General features: G+C 36.8%; 1 protein-coding gene across 5 annotated transcripts in view; it reads right to left on the bottom strand.

The window, feature by feature from the left end:
• CORIN (corin, serine peptidase) overlaps positions 1-13,228 on the bottom strand; it is a 122,027-nt gene that overhangs the window by 69,622 nt on the left and 39,177 nt on the right. For all 5 annotated transcript variants that reach the window (XR_004356593.1, XM_032685327.1, XM_032685326.1 and 2 more), the window contains exon 4: positions 11,012-11,222. Coding sequence is in view for 4 of the 5 variants with exons in the window: in XM_032685327.1 (XP_032541218.1) it covers positions 11,012-11,222 (211 nt within the window). In the remaining variant the exon portion in view is untranslated. The remainder of the gene's footprint in view (positions 1-11,011; positions 11,223-13,228) is intronic.

Genomic DNA, 13,228 nt, shown 5'->3' on the forward strand with positions numbered 1-13,228 from the left:
GTTTTTTATGATGACCACAATTAATTGGGATGATCAGTCTTGACTAAAGCAGCAAGCCCTTCCAGATTTCTCTCAGTGATCCCATTACTTGATTCAAACAGGACAGTGAAAATGGGAGAGATATAGTAAATGAATTCACTAGAGCTATAATTCAGCCAGGAATCAGTTTAAATAAATATTATTAAGAATTTTGCTACAATTATGAGCTATTTTTACAATCTCGTAGCATCTGCCAGAACTTCTCCTAAACCAGGTCAAATTTCTGAAAGTTCTTTATTTAATTCTAATATTTGAATGGTGTTTGCATGACATTGTTATGAAAATGATGTGAGCGTACACTGTTTATTTGCTTTACTCTATAGGAATTTCTTCTGGAAAAAAAAAAGAGCAGCTCTTAATATGCCTAAAAATCCAGGTTACAAGATCTTTTCATGTTAGTAAACAAAATTCACATTTGGAAAAGACAAGCTGTCACAGTGAAACTGAAGTCCTCTGAATCACACATGGGTATTTCAACAACAGCATTTCTACAGAAATTCTGGATTAACAGTAAATCATACACAGTACAGCTGCTCTAACTCTTTGTATCATATGGGTAATAAAGGCACCCAAAACAATATTGTGCCTAAAGGTCTGCCTCCCATTTCCACAGATCACTGTGATAAGTACCCATAAATAATTTCATGTAGCTTTCCAGAACCCATGCTTCCCTGTGCACTTCAGAACATTGCCAAAAGGAAGACTTCTAGAATTAGCCCAAGTTAAAACTTTCTGAGCTGCATCTTGTCAGGAATCCTAAAGACAGACACACCTCTCACTCACTGACACTTTAGGCTCCTCTCTGTCGAGTAGAAAATCATTATAATCCATTATCCTGCTACTTCAAGTTCACATTACAGTTGTTTCACAAACACTTCAAGCTGGCAGGAGTAGATGGCATTAATTGAAAGAAGCTGTCCTACCCCTCATAAGCCTGGCTGCAGAACCTCTCCCCACCTCTCTTCCTTACTTCTTTGTGCCAGCACGGCACTTCATGCTATTACACAATGGATCAGATCAGTCACTCCTACTTTAATTCAGATTGGTTTCCAAATCCAGTCTGTCATGGAGCTGAACAAATACTTCTGCCAGGACACGGAAAAGGCACAGTGGAGATGGGGAATAACAAGAAGGGGAATAGGGTAACACCGTTTGTTCAGCACCACTACGAAATTATACCAACTTAAAATCTACTGGCCTGGAGTATCTTCTCCAGAGACGTTGTGGAACCTCCATCCTTAAGAATCATCTAAACTCAACTGGAAATGGCCCTGAGGAGTCTCATCGAATTTAATGCTGGTCTCGATCTGAGCAAGAATAGTTCCAGAGGTTCTTCCCCACCACACCTGTGATTCTAATTTGCCTGTCCTGCTCAGCCTGTGAGCCTGGTGCCTACCACCGCAGTCTCCAACAGGGCAACAATAACTTCTTACAGGAAAGACTAACTTGTGAGAGGTAATTATGTCTCACTAACTGAATCCTCATTAGGTTCTGACTGCAGATGGTTTAAAAGTTATTTGTTAATAAGCTGGGCACTAGAAGAGGCCAAACGTGAGCTGAACAGCATATGAATTCTTGGAGAATCCTTTAACTACTATTCAATTCAAAACCATTTTTTTTATTAACTTCTGCACAAGACGGTATACTCATATCTAGTAGATGACTTCTACCAAATTTAAATAAGATGTTACCTCATCTATACGTTTCTGGTTTGAGTCCAGGTGCACAAGCCTAATAGGAAACAATCAGTGTCGATAGTCCCAAAATGTTGCAAGATTCTACTGAAAGCTCCTGTCTTAAAATTATTGCAATTTATTAAAAGAAATCAATCTCATTTTTTGAAAACGAAGAGTTTTTCTAGCAGATATATTAAATTAGCAAACAAACATGAACAAAAAGCCATGTTAATTTTAAGATTTGTTGTAAATGTTTATTTCAGTTACATAAACGATCAGTAGTTAGTCATAAGAAATAATATATTGCATGTGATGAAGAATAACCTATGACCCTAGTTACTATACCAACTTAGAAACCAGAAACCACAGCTTATAAGAGATAATACACACAAGAAATCATTAAAACAACAGAGCTGGAGGCAATCAATTAGTAAAATACGCTTTCATGAAATAATCAGTCCTTTTGATTTTCTTTTCTGCCTCCTTCCCTCCAAGAAGCATTGTGAAATATGTTTTCAAACAGACATTCCCGTGCCCAGACTGTTCCCAAAAATGTTTCTCTGTCTGATAACCTTTTAGCTCTGGTCTGTCCGTAATTCCCCCAACATGCGCACTTTGAAATTAGATCAGCGAAGAGACTGAAACACTGCATGAAATTTGATGCTGCCTGCTATGGCAAATGCTGCCTTCACATGTGTTGGATACATACATCATTCCAGCCAATGTAGAATACCATTACCTATATTTCTATATTAGTTTTCTAGCTTTTAATTTTTTTAATTAATCTCTTAAGCAATCCTTTCCTTCTTTACATTGAGTAATTTACAAATTAGACATACTTGTAATTTTAAACAGCCTCTACTTGTGGGCAGGGAAGGGACAGTTCTCGGAAGGGGGAATATAAAATCTTTCCAGCATCCTATTTCTCTGTCTTGCTTTCCCTATATTGTGCCCCTGGTTTGCCCTTACCCTACACTGCACTTGCCATCTACTGGCACATTACTGTAAGAGAGTTGGTACCAGAGAGTTAACTTCAGACTCTTTTAAGTAAGGGCCTGTACCTTGATCCATTGCCACACCTAGCCATTGGGAGGGTCAGGGACATGAAGATTCTTTAGGCCCACCCACACCAGGTGAGCCATGACAGTGATAGAAAAGTTTTCAGAGACACCGTAATTTTTCAGACATGTAAACTTAAAATTGGAGATAAACTTCTGCAGGCATATCCATAGGTACATAAACTTTATAAACAGAAGTTCCCATAAAGTAAATACATTTTCTTTCTAATTCCCTTATCTTCCTCTTCTAAAAGCCATGATGAAGGGTAAGCTTACTAGAGCAACTTCCCTGCCAAATTTCAAGTGTTTTTTTCCTTACCCCCTCCCCCCCCAAATTATATACATCTGGAGAAAGGGCCCTCCTAGAAAATATGTTACTCAACTTTAAATATAGTCATTCTGGCCCATGCCACATCATTACTTATACTCTCCCTAGCACTCCTTGCAAAAACCAAATTTGTATTTATCACCTTTATACTGTCTGAGCTTGGGACTAAGTAGTAGTGGCTCTTAAGGTGATGAGTATGACATGTTGACTTCAAGATCTGAGTTCTAAGGAACAATGCAAAGTGTAATCTTCTTGTTAGCACATTATTTTCTGCCCTAGGGGAACAGTTACACAAGACTAGCAAGATAACTTATGAAGTATAAAACTCTTAGTGAGTAATATGGGCTGTCTTGAGAAGAAAGATGTATCTTCAGAAATGCTACTTTACTACTGCTGTTTCTTCAGGTTTCTTCATTTGTTTCTTGGCAAAATGGTCCACTCCAATATTTCAGAAAAATGTGAGCATTCCTTTCTTTGAAGTCAGATGTGAGTCAGCTGTTTCTTAACTAAAGATCTCAGTTGTGTCTCTTGAAGATCATGTTCTAGACATAGGATAGCAGAAATAAAATTCTATTTCCTGAAAAATTATCTTTCCTCAGAGCAGGAGTTGGGATTTGAGGATTTATTTTCTTCTAGGTCCCTTCTCTGTGCAAATATTCTGTCACTTTTTGAACCTGCATATTGTAGATTTTCTTTAATCAATGTATCTATTTATTACTTACTCAATTTTCCAACTTAAGTCTCCCTGATTTTACTCACTGAGTCCTTATCTTTAGAAATTCAGGTCTGTTCACCACATTCCCTGAAACATTGTTTAAATCATGAATTTGCATGTGACATCTGTTACTGCACATAAACACTCTCAAAAGTATATAGGAACTGTCTAGTGCTATCGTACAAACATCTTAAGCAGACAGTTTTGCTACTTTGAATCCCTACGCAGTATATTACACTGTCAACCATTTCACTTTCTTGATGTAAATCAGTTCTGTTTCACCTTGAATTAGTGTGCCATCAATTTAATGGTAGATTGGAGCTGAAACTGAGTATTTACATTGTGTAGGAAAGACTTTTCAAAATGTTTCTTGGGGTATGCTGACTATCTGCCCTTAGCAACTCTATCCTCAACGTTTTACTTAGCAAAAAAATAGACCATGAATTTATTATTATAACTATTGATAAAATCACAGCTATTTGAAGGTTATTGACTGGTACAAAGGAAAAAATGAAAGAAAAAAGTATTCATTTGTTCTGCTGTTCTGGGCTTTTTTAAGTAACACAGACCCTGTGTATTCATAATTTTTTCTGCTAAACAGTAATATTCATATCAATTCTCTTAGGAGAATGCTTAAAATCAACAATGAAAGACACAAAAACTAATAACTGGCAGATGGAGAGAAAGACAGGATGATAAAGTTGTGAATGCTTGCCCACACAAATATATTATCTAATTTTTGGTTTCCCTTTTGGCAAGATTTGACTATACATCTTTTTTATTACCTAGATTTCCATAGTTGTTTGTTTCAAATCATAATTGTGCTTACACTAACCATAACTCAATTTAAAAACTGAAGAGTGGATTATGACTCAGGTATCCAGAGACAGATTTTACACATATGTTTCCTTGTACATAATGAGTCTGATGGATTCCGAAAGGCTCAAAGCCAAGACATGGCAACATTTAAAACAAAAGGCATGGGATTTCTAACATTCTATGTATAAAGCACTTCATCCACTGAACATCACCTTTGCTTTATTCATGATTAAAAAGTTGAAGTTTCTAATCTTCTGTATCTAGATAACCATTGCCAAAACTCCATCTGTGATAGCCTCTGTCAGTCATGTTAACTTGCTTGGGCTAAAGAGGTACCATCACAAAGAAAGTATATTAAGAGAATGAAGCAACTCCCACAGGGTGTGAAAAGGCAGACTGCAAACTCAGGAAACTACTGGTAGCCACTTCATAAGCATTTGAAAGTAGACTTTGCAAAATAGATATTGACTTAAATATATGCTGATAGCTTCCTGTTCAAAGTCTTAAAATAAAAACTCTCATTAACTATGTAAACAGGATCTATGGGATCAGTCAACTTTTTGCAGTTCACAAAAACAGAAAAAGGGAAACAGCCACATCACTGATCTCATTCATGAGTCGGACTAATCATGACAGACAGATATCTCTTACTCTATGAACTTCAATTCTTTTCCATTTTCTAAGAGGAAATGAACAAAACTGTCTTCCTCTCCTACCTTGTATTTCACCCTAAATTTGTTTCAAGCTGTCTCTGTTTTTTAATAAAAGACACCACACACAGTTCTGGATTTGTTTTTTGGACCTAGTATTTCATTAGTTTATAGCCACAATGAAAATGAGACTTTTTATTTTTTTCCTTTTCATAAATTACAGAAAAATGATCAAGACAATGAACCAGAAAAAAAACAACACAGAATTGAATTTGCCACTGTAAATTGTAGCAGAGCAGCTCTTCAAAAAACATTTGACTGAATACACAGTCACATATTCACAGCTTCTTAGAACCGATTTAGTATTAACCTAATTTTCACTAGTTAATTTTCCCCACACCAAACATACCATGTAGCCTTATTCTGATCTCTTCCACTTTCTACAAATCGTTACCTGGTTGCTGTTTTTTGTAGCATAGATACTACAGTGTGGGGTGAAGTCACTTTGTAACATTCCAAACCCCTCAACTGAAGTTTGAGCGGTTTGGAATGTTACAAAGTGTTGGACCGTTTTCCATGGGAGCAGTGGAGTTAATTAGATAGTTCTCATGGACACAGCCTTGAGCTGCGTGGCTGAAGTGCAGGTGCGGCATTCCTGGGTGTTTTTGTGGGAATATGTTTGTGTTGTGTGTGTGGGAAAGCAGAAGTGGGAGAACTGAATAAAAAGCTGCCTGCTGCGCTGAGCAGGCCGACATCTCTCTGGCTTTTCATCCCAGTGTGTGTCTCTTCATCCTAGTGTGTGTGTCGCGTGTCTTTCTTCCCCCACAGGACCAAGGCCTCCGACAGATACCCCACGACACTACAGCATAACAAAATATTTGCTACATATACACATTAACATGACAAACTCCTTTGTAAGAAGGAGTATGAAAATCAGAGAAAGCCTTTTCCCTTCATTATATTATTTTCCCCTATAGAATTAACCTAAGGGAGGAGGGGGGGGAAAGAAAAGAAAAAAAGTCCAATTATGGTAGAGTTTTTTCCTTACATTCACAAGATATTAGATCACAAGTAAAGTGAATAAATGATAATGAGAGAAATTAACTTTCAGACTTTAATCAAGAGGAAAAATAATACTGTACCTGAAGACATAGGCTGTAAGTGCTACAGGTTCAGTTCTCTGCTCTACTGCAAATTTCTTGCTAAGTCTCAGCTTCTCTAGCTATTAATGTGACAATGTTAGTTTCCGTTCCTATCCTTTAGTGGTTTTCCTCATCTGGGCTATAAACTTTCAGAGGCAGGAGGTTGCCCCTCAGTGCATGTTTGTACAGCATCCAACATAAGAAGCCATAATCTCAGATGGACTCTTTGAGCCCAAACTGAAGACAAGCCACTTCACAACTCTGTTTCCAAGATATCTGACATGAAAAAGACCATAGTGAGTAAAAAGATACATAAATGCAAGGTGTTTTAGAATTTTACCTTGGGAGCATATTACACCTTCTAATTTGTGTTGCCCTAGTAGCATTTTCTAGGCAGAGCTTAAATCCTGTTTGATCTCCAAATATTTGAGACTTTGGGGATCTGTCAATAATAGGCATTTCCTCACCTTTCTGGAATACACTTCTACACAGAGGATTAACGGAAGTACTCAAGGTATTATTTCTGTTTTAGGAGGCAGCATGACAGCAAAGAGGTATTATGAGAATCCATAACTTTCAAATTCATTCCCTGCATAAAAAGTCAAAATAAACCATGTACGTAGGCCTTCAGGATCTTACATATCTTGACTATTTTACTAAGCCTTTTGATGAAACATGATTATTTACAGAGGGCAAGAAATACTAGAAAACATCATTCAGTAAGTCTATCTGTATTATGCAGTTATAGGCTGACCCGCTATGAACTTCTCTATTGATTCTGAATCTTTAAATTTTACACCAATTTTGGCTTTAAAAAACATGTTTTTCTTTTGAAAATATGAAAAAATTTCATACTAACATTTTTCAGATTTTTTGTCTTCTTGAATTGTAGAATCCAACGCAAGTGAATTACTATAAATAAACATTCATTACATTGCAGTAATTGGCCTTTGGCCCACGCTCAGTGTCTTCCAGCAGTAAGGGAGAATTCACTAGATTACACCACTACTCTGAGCACAGATCTTTCTTAGAACAAGTAAAGTACCAGTGTTGCATTTGATGGTAAGAGGTTGCAAGCTAGTATTACCCAAAAGGACAAACTTACTGCTGGGAATGTTTTAGAAGTCATTAGTTCAGCACTCCAACTAGTTTAAAGTGTTCTTGCACCACTGGTGTTACTTTTCAGGACTAAGTCACATTCTCTTAGCAGTGCTGCTGGACTGTGTCAAGACAGGTTTTTTAAAGCTGATTTTGAAGTCATATTGGAAAGATTTCATCCATTCACCCAAGAAGCTGGAAGCTGCATGGTGCTCTTACTTAGTATACAAATTATGGACAAGTAATAAGCAAGCAAAAAGCCTTACTACACTTCAACTTTCCATGTTCCGTTTTCACACAGGTTTTAGTTGTACTTTCAAACTTTATGTTTACTGGAAAGTGGTATAAAAATACTGTTATGTATTTTCATAAAAGAGCAGAGCTAGCTGATTGTAGATCCAGTTGCTGAAATTAAATTAAAAATTAATATATTTTACTGCCACGTATGATTTTTACTGCAGTAAGATACAGAACTTTTTCAAAGAGCAACAGTATATTGGCATTATTAAGAAATCCCAGTTCCTAAATACACTGTGTTACACAAACAGTGAATAAGTCCTCTGCCTAGAAACTTAGTCTCCTTCAAGTGTTAATGAATATAATGTTTATAAACACATGAAAGATAAATGAGAAACAGACATATGTTTAAACATCAGAGAAAAGCTATATGTAATGACAGCTCACTGGATGCAAAAGATTAGGGCTTGTAACTTTCCTTCTTGATGCTTCTTGTAATGCATTATTGCTTCCATGGCTGCGAGCTGCCAGCACAGACTCTCAACAATACCTAAGAATAGACGTCTAAGCATCACAAGTTTCATTTCTTCTGTAGTGTGTAAGCAGCTTTCTCAAATTATGCTTTACATACATTAGAAACAATTGCTCCATAAAACAAAAAGTTATCAATAGATGAAAAATTATGATCATATATGCACTGACATTACAATGAAACGGCTGTAATTGTCTGGAGGAATTGGTGACAATGACAATAACAACTGTGCACCATACTAGTGTATGTTTTATGATGCTGTATAATAAAAAGCAACCATAATCCCAAAAAAGCTCTACAGTGTATCGATACATCCCCATTTATTATTATCAGACGCTTTCCACAGTGACTCTTCTGCTTCTCCTTCAGTGTGTTTCCACTTACCAGATTCCCCTATTCAACAAACCTAAAACAGGGCTGTGTCTTTCAGTTTTTGTATCTGCACTCAAAACACACAAAGTAACTTGTCCCTATTATGCCAAGAACTTTAAGAGTTATGGGGAGGAGTGAGAGAAGGGGGAGGGGTTGGGGTGAGATTGGAAGGTATTAAATAACTATTTTATGCAGATATGATGCTTCTTAAAATCATTATTCTTGGCTTTGAAATACATCTGTTAGCCTGCAATAACTGGATGCTACAAGAAAGATAGTCATCGCAAAAATCACTTGGTTGCCTACAGAATAAAAGATATCCTTCTTTAAAGAGGAAACCAGAAGTTAAACTAGGACAACTCGGGTTTGGCAGACTAGATTTAACTGTCAATCCACTCTTATGGCTCTTCCTGTGGTTGCCACTTCAACTGCATAGACTGCATTTTCAAGTGACACCCATGGAACGCTCTAGAGACATATGGTTACTAAAAGTGAAGTCAGATTCTAACACAATCCTGCATCATTGACAGTCTCATATTGGACATTCTTCCCCATTAAGCCTGCAGGGGCTAGAACAGTTTCCACAACAAGGATTTTAAAATAAAAATAGAGGGAGCATTGTGATGTCCAGGACATAAAATAGGGCATGGAAATCCAGATCCAGTTTTGACATTAAAAATTAATAGGAGAAAGTTGCAGTTGGGGAAAAAAAAAAAACAAACACACAAAAGAAAAACCCTGACTCTAGAATCTCAATATATTTTGATTGCTGCCAAAAACCAGAGCAACAGCTTGCATGTTTCAAACATTAGTTTAACTTCTGTGCTCTTTAAATTAGCAAGGCATAATATAAACCGTGCAAGAAACATATCTTCAGGAAAGAAATGGAAAAGGTACAAGACTTATCCTTTCACCACCCTACTTATTTGATTGATTTATGAGCTTTGCACTTTAGACACGTACCACTCACTCCCAAAAGGTTTGTGAAAGTCAAGTTCCAAACAAGGTAGAATAAGTGAAGCAACAGAGAAATAGCCTGTTCTGTTGTTGAATGCCTAAATGCATCAATTTTTTACTTGAGATCATTTTTCTTAATTTGTTCAATGATTTCTAGGGACAACAGGTAGTTTAAGGCTGTATGTTATCAGATTCCTTAACTGGAAAAATTGTAATAATGAAAAGGAGTGGAGGGGCTATAATTAATAATGCACTCAATTAAACAGGATTAATTGAAAATAGCTTTTGGTAGGCTAACAAAGATATGTACACAGGTGAATTTAGATTAAACCATTCTGCCAGTCCAATGGTCAGTCTTGTTCCACTGTTACCTATGCTGCTTTTACTCCACCCTAATGCTATTCATATAATCATCTGTACACCTTTATTCTGGGTTAATTTTCTGTCAGTTTAGTGAGCTTAATTGCCAGTCCAGGAATCACTCTGATGCAATGGAAATGGCAAGCATATATTGCCTAGAGTGAGACTGTACCTTTCATTGGCAACTGTATTTTAGACCAATTCTCACAGAACCTTTTTCATAAACATCCTATTCCTTCTAAAGCACAGTTTTAAACTTTCTGGTTCTTGTTATGTTATTTGAATCACTTATTCAATTGTCATACGCTCTTCCACTGAATTTCCCAGTGGAGAACCTGGAAATCAGGAAAAATGAAAATAAGGAGGAAGAAATCTACCCTCTCTCTTTCCCATTCCAGAAATATCAAAGATTGTGTACATATATTAAAAAAAATAGTTCATTTTCCCCTTTTGGTGCCATGTTATGATTTTAGCAGTGTTAAACTCACCGATCCTTTTTCTTTCAAATCAAACTCAATTAAAAAGTGCATGCATATGATACTAATGCTGTAAAATTATGTAAATGTGGAAAAAATACATGCTCCTTAAACTTCCAGAATAGTTTATGCCCTTCTGAACACATCCTGCTAATCTAATACCATGAAATATATTTAAAACATTAATCTCTTTGAAGGAAAACATCAAACAAATTTGAAGCTTAACACTTTATGCCAATACTAGACATTTCCAAGGCATTAATGTTGTTAAAAATCATTCCATTTCAGCACAGTCAGATTGCAGAAATTAGGTACAAGAAATCTGGAGAGCCTTCTCTAGGAAAATAATCCTGACTGCCCTAATATCACAGTGGCAATTTTTTTTCCAGAGGAACTCAATTGCAGTTGGCTTATCATGGCAGAAATGTTGCCAATAGCTTTGACAGACAGGAACTGTGCAATGAGAAGGTCATAGGCTCCCTTGTCTGATTAGACAGAGAGTATTTTACCACAATTGGCTCTAGTCACTGACAGATTTTCATTCCCAAATACCTGTCATCACCGTCACTGATGCATTCAGGAAGAGCAAGACTACAGCCAAACAGCATAATGTGTTGATAGCAGCTGAGTCGACTGAGATAACTGAAGAACTTCAGGAACTTTTCCATTTCAATACTTTTGACAATGGAAAGGATTGAAGTTACAGTGGTGTAGTTATATGGTAGCATCTGGCACTGGCTGTTGGTGATATTTATGCAGGCACCTGTGAAATCAGAACAATATATTTAGAACAAAAGTATCACCATTTAATAGTTGGTTTAAAGCATATATTGAATTGACTAGTCAGTACATACAACATAGAAGTAGTGCCTGTATCTCACAATAAGATTACATTCCTTAATGCTATCGTAATACTGTCAAAAAAAGGAAAAAAAAAAAAAAGAGAAAACGAAACCAGAGAAGCTTGGTAGCTTAGTTTGGAAAACCAAATAAGCACTTAGATATTTTCATAATCCTCTAACTCTGTACAAAACTGGACTACAAATAACATAAAACCAATTTCTTTCTGACACAGGTTGGAGGAACACACCGTAAGAATAGCCTGGATACAATCAAATTCAGATGAAGCTAAGAATGAAAGTCATGCAGAAAGAAGTAAGGCTAATTGGGTTCTGAACTGCCCTGGTTTTGGTGTTTCTATAAAGTTTCTCTTTTTCCTACCATTCTACTTCACAACTGTCTTTCCTGACAAATCACAGATTTGGTTACATATTTTTCCCAAGGTGATGGTTTTACCTTCACAGTCTTTCTTCTCTACCCTATCAACATAAAACTATCTGATTTTACAGGTTGAACACCTACCTTGTCCTAAACCGTTTTCCCACTTTTGATGTATGAGGGCAACCTTTCTCTGCTATTGCCCTGTCATGTGCAGCAGGCTCTCTCAGTTATGCATGATCAGTAGGTAACTTAGTAAGTGGAGTCCTTAGAAGCAAGTTTCACAAGCCATACACCAAACTCAGAATTTTCATCACAAACAAACTATTAAATTACAGTATTTATGACAGCTTCCTACTTTGATGAAGGCCTTTCTAGGCCATCTAGTCAGGTTTCAGCAACATTTTATTCACACTCAGAGCATTCCCACATTCTGCAGGAAGTAGGGTCCCCAGCCCATTGACAACACTAGACTTTGCAACTAAGCATGCTGTAAACAAATCAAACTCACACTAAATGACCATCCCAACTCTAGCCTTCTGAGGAGGGAAAACTTTTGAGGAGATTCAAGCCTTAGCACTTCTCATTATCTGAGCAAACTGGACATAGGTAGCACCAAATTAGGTAGAGTCTTTCCATCATGAGACATTTTGGGACTGGCTTCTTCCAAGAATTGTGTGGGTCATTTACACCTGACCCCTCAACTTATAAAAGCTATGGATGTAAAGCACACATGATGCAGATCTAAGGGTTAAGCCAGTGTCCCTTACTCATCTTTCAGTTTAGGCACAGTCTTCACTATTTAAATGGCAAATTCTGGTATCTGCGGACTAATAAAACCTCACATCAGAGAAGGAAACCAAAGCGTAATGAAGAAAAGAATTCATTGTTTTTTTCAAATTTCAGTGTCTTTGAAAGGTTGGACAAAAAAAGTGGGTTTCAAATTTTATCTAGACTTGGTTAAAAATAATCCCTATTTTTTCTGTGCCTGACAAGTATATCCCTTTATCTTCTCCCTCTCCGGAAATTTCAAGAAAAAACTAGAGAATTGAATCTTGCTCCACTGAAATAACAGCAAGTCTATCCTCTCATTATAATCAAGCTGAAACTATATCCATAAGTCCCCATATTAAGATTTCCCTGACTCCCAGTACTGCCAACAAAAAATCTCTGTGCCAGCATACACCCATTTTCTGCTACAATCTCTTCTCACTCCCACAGTATAGCAACTAATGGATCTGTTCATCAGGGAATCGCATTTTTTCATATAATTCAGGGGCAGATTCTCCATTCAGAAATCAAAGTTAATGCTTGGAGACTAGTAAAGAAGTGGTAAGCCTCCAAACTGGAGAACTTTCAAAAGTGCAGAGTGCAGTTTTCAAAAGTGACTGTATGAGTTAGCAGCACATGTCGATGACTTTCAGTGCAATTCCTGCTCTGAAGTTGTAAAGTTATTCTTGAAAAATACTTCCAAGATGATCACCAAATCCGTTAGGTTGTAACACCAAAATCTGGTGATACTAAAATAGCTTTCCGGGGAAAGGTGAAAAA

Source organism: Chiroxiphia lanceolata, chromosome 4, assembly GCF_009829145.1.
Source record: "Chiroxiphia lanceolata isolate bChiLan1 chromosome 4, bChiLan1.pri, whole genome shotgun sequence".
In the NCBI taxonomy this organism is placed as follows: Eukaryota; Metazoa; Chordata; class Aves; order Passeriformes; family Pipridae; genus Chiroxiphia; species Chiroxiphia lanceolata.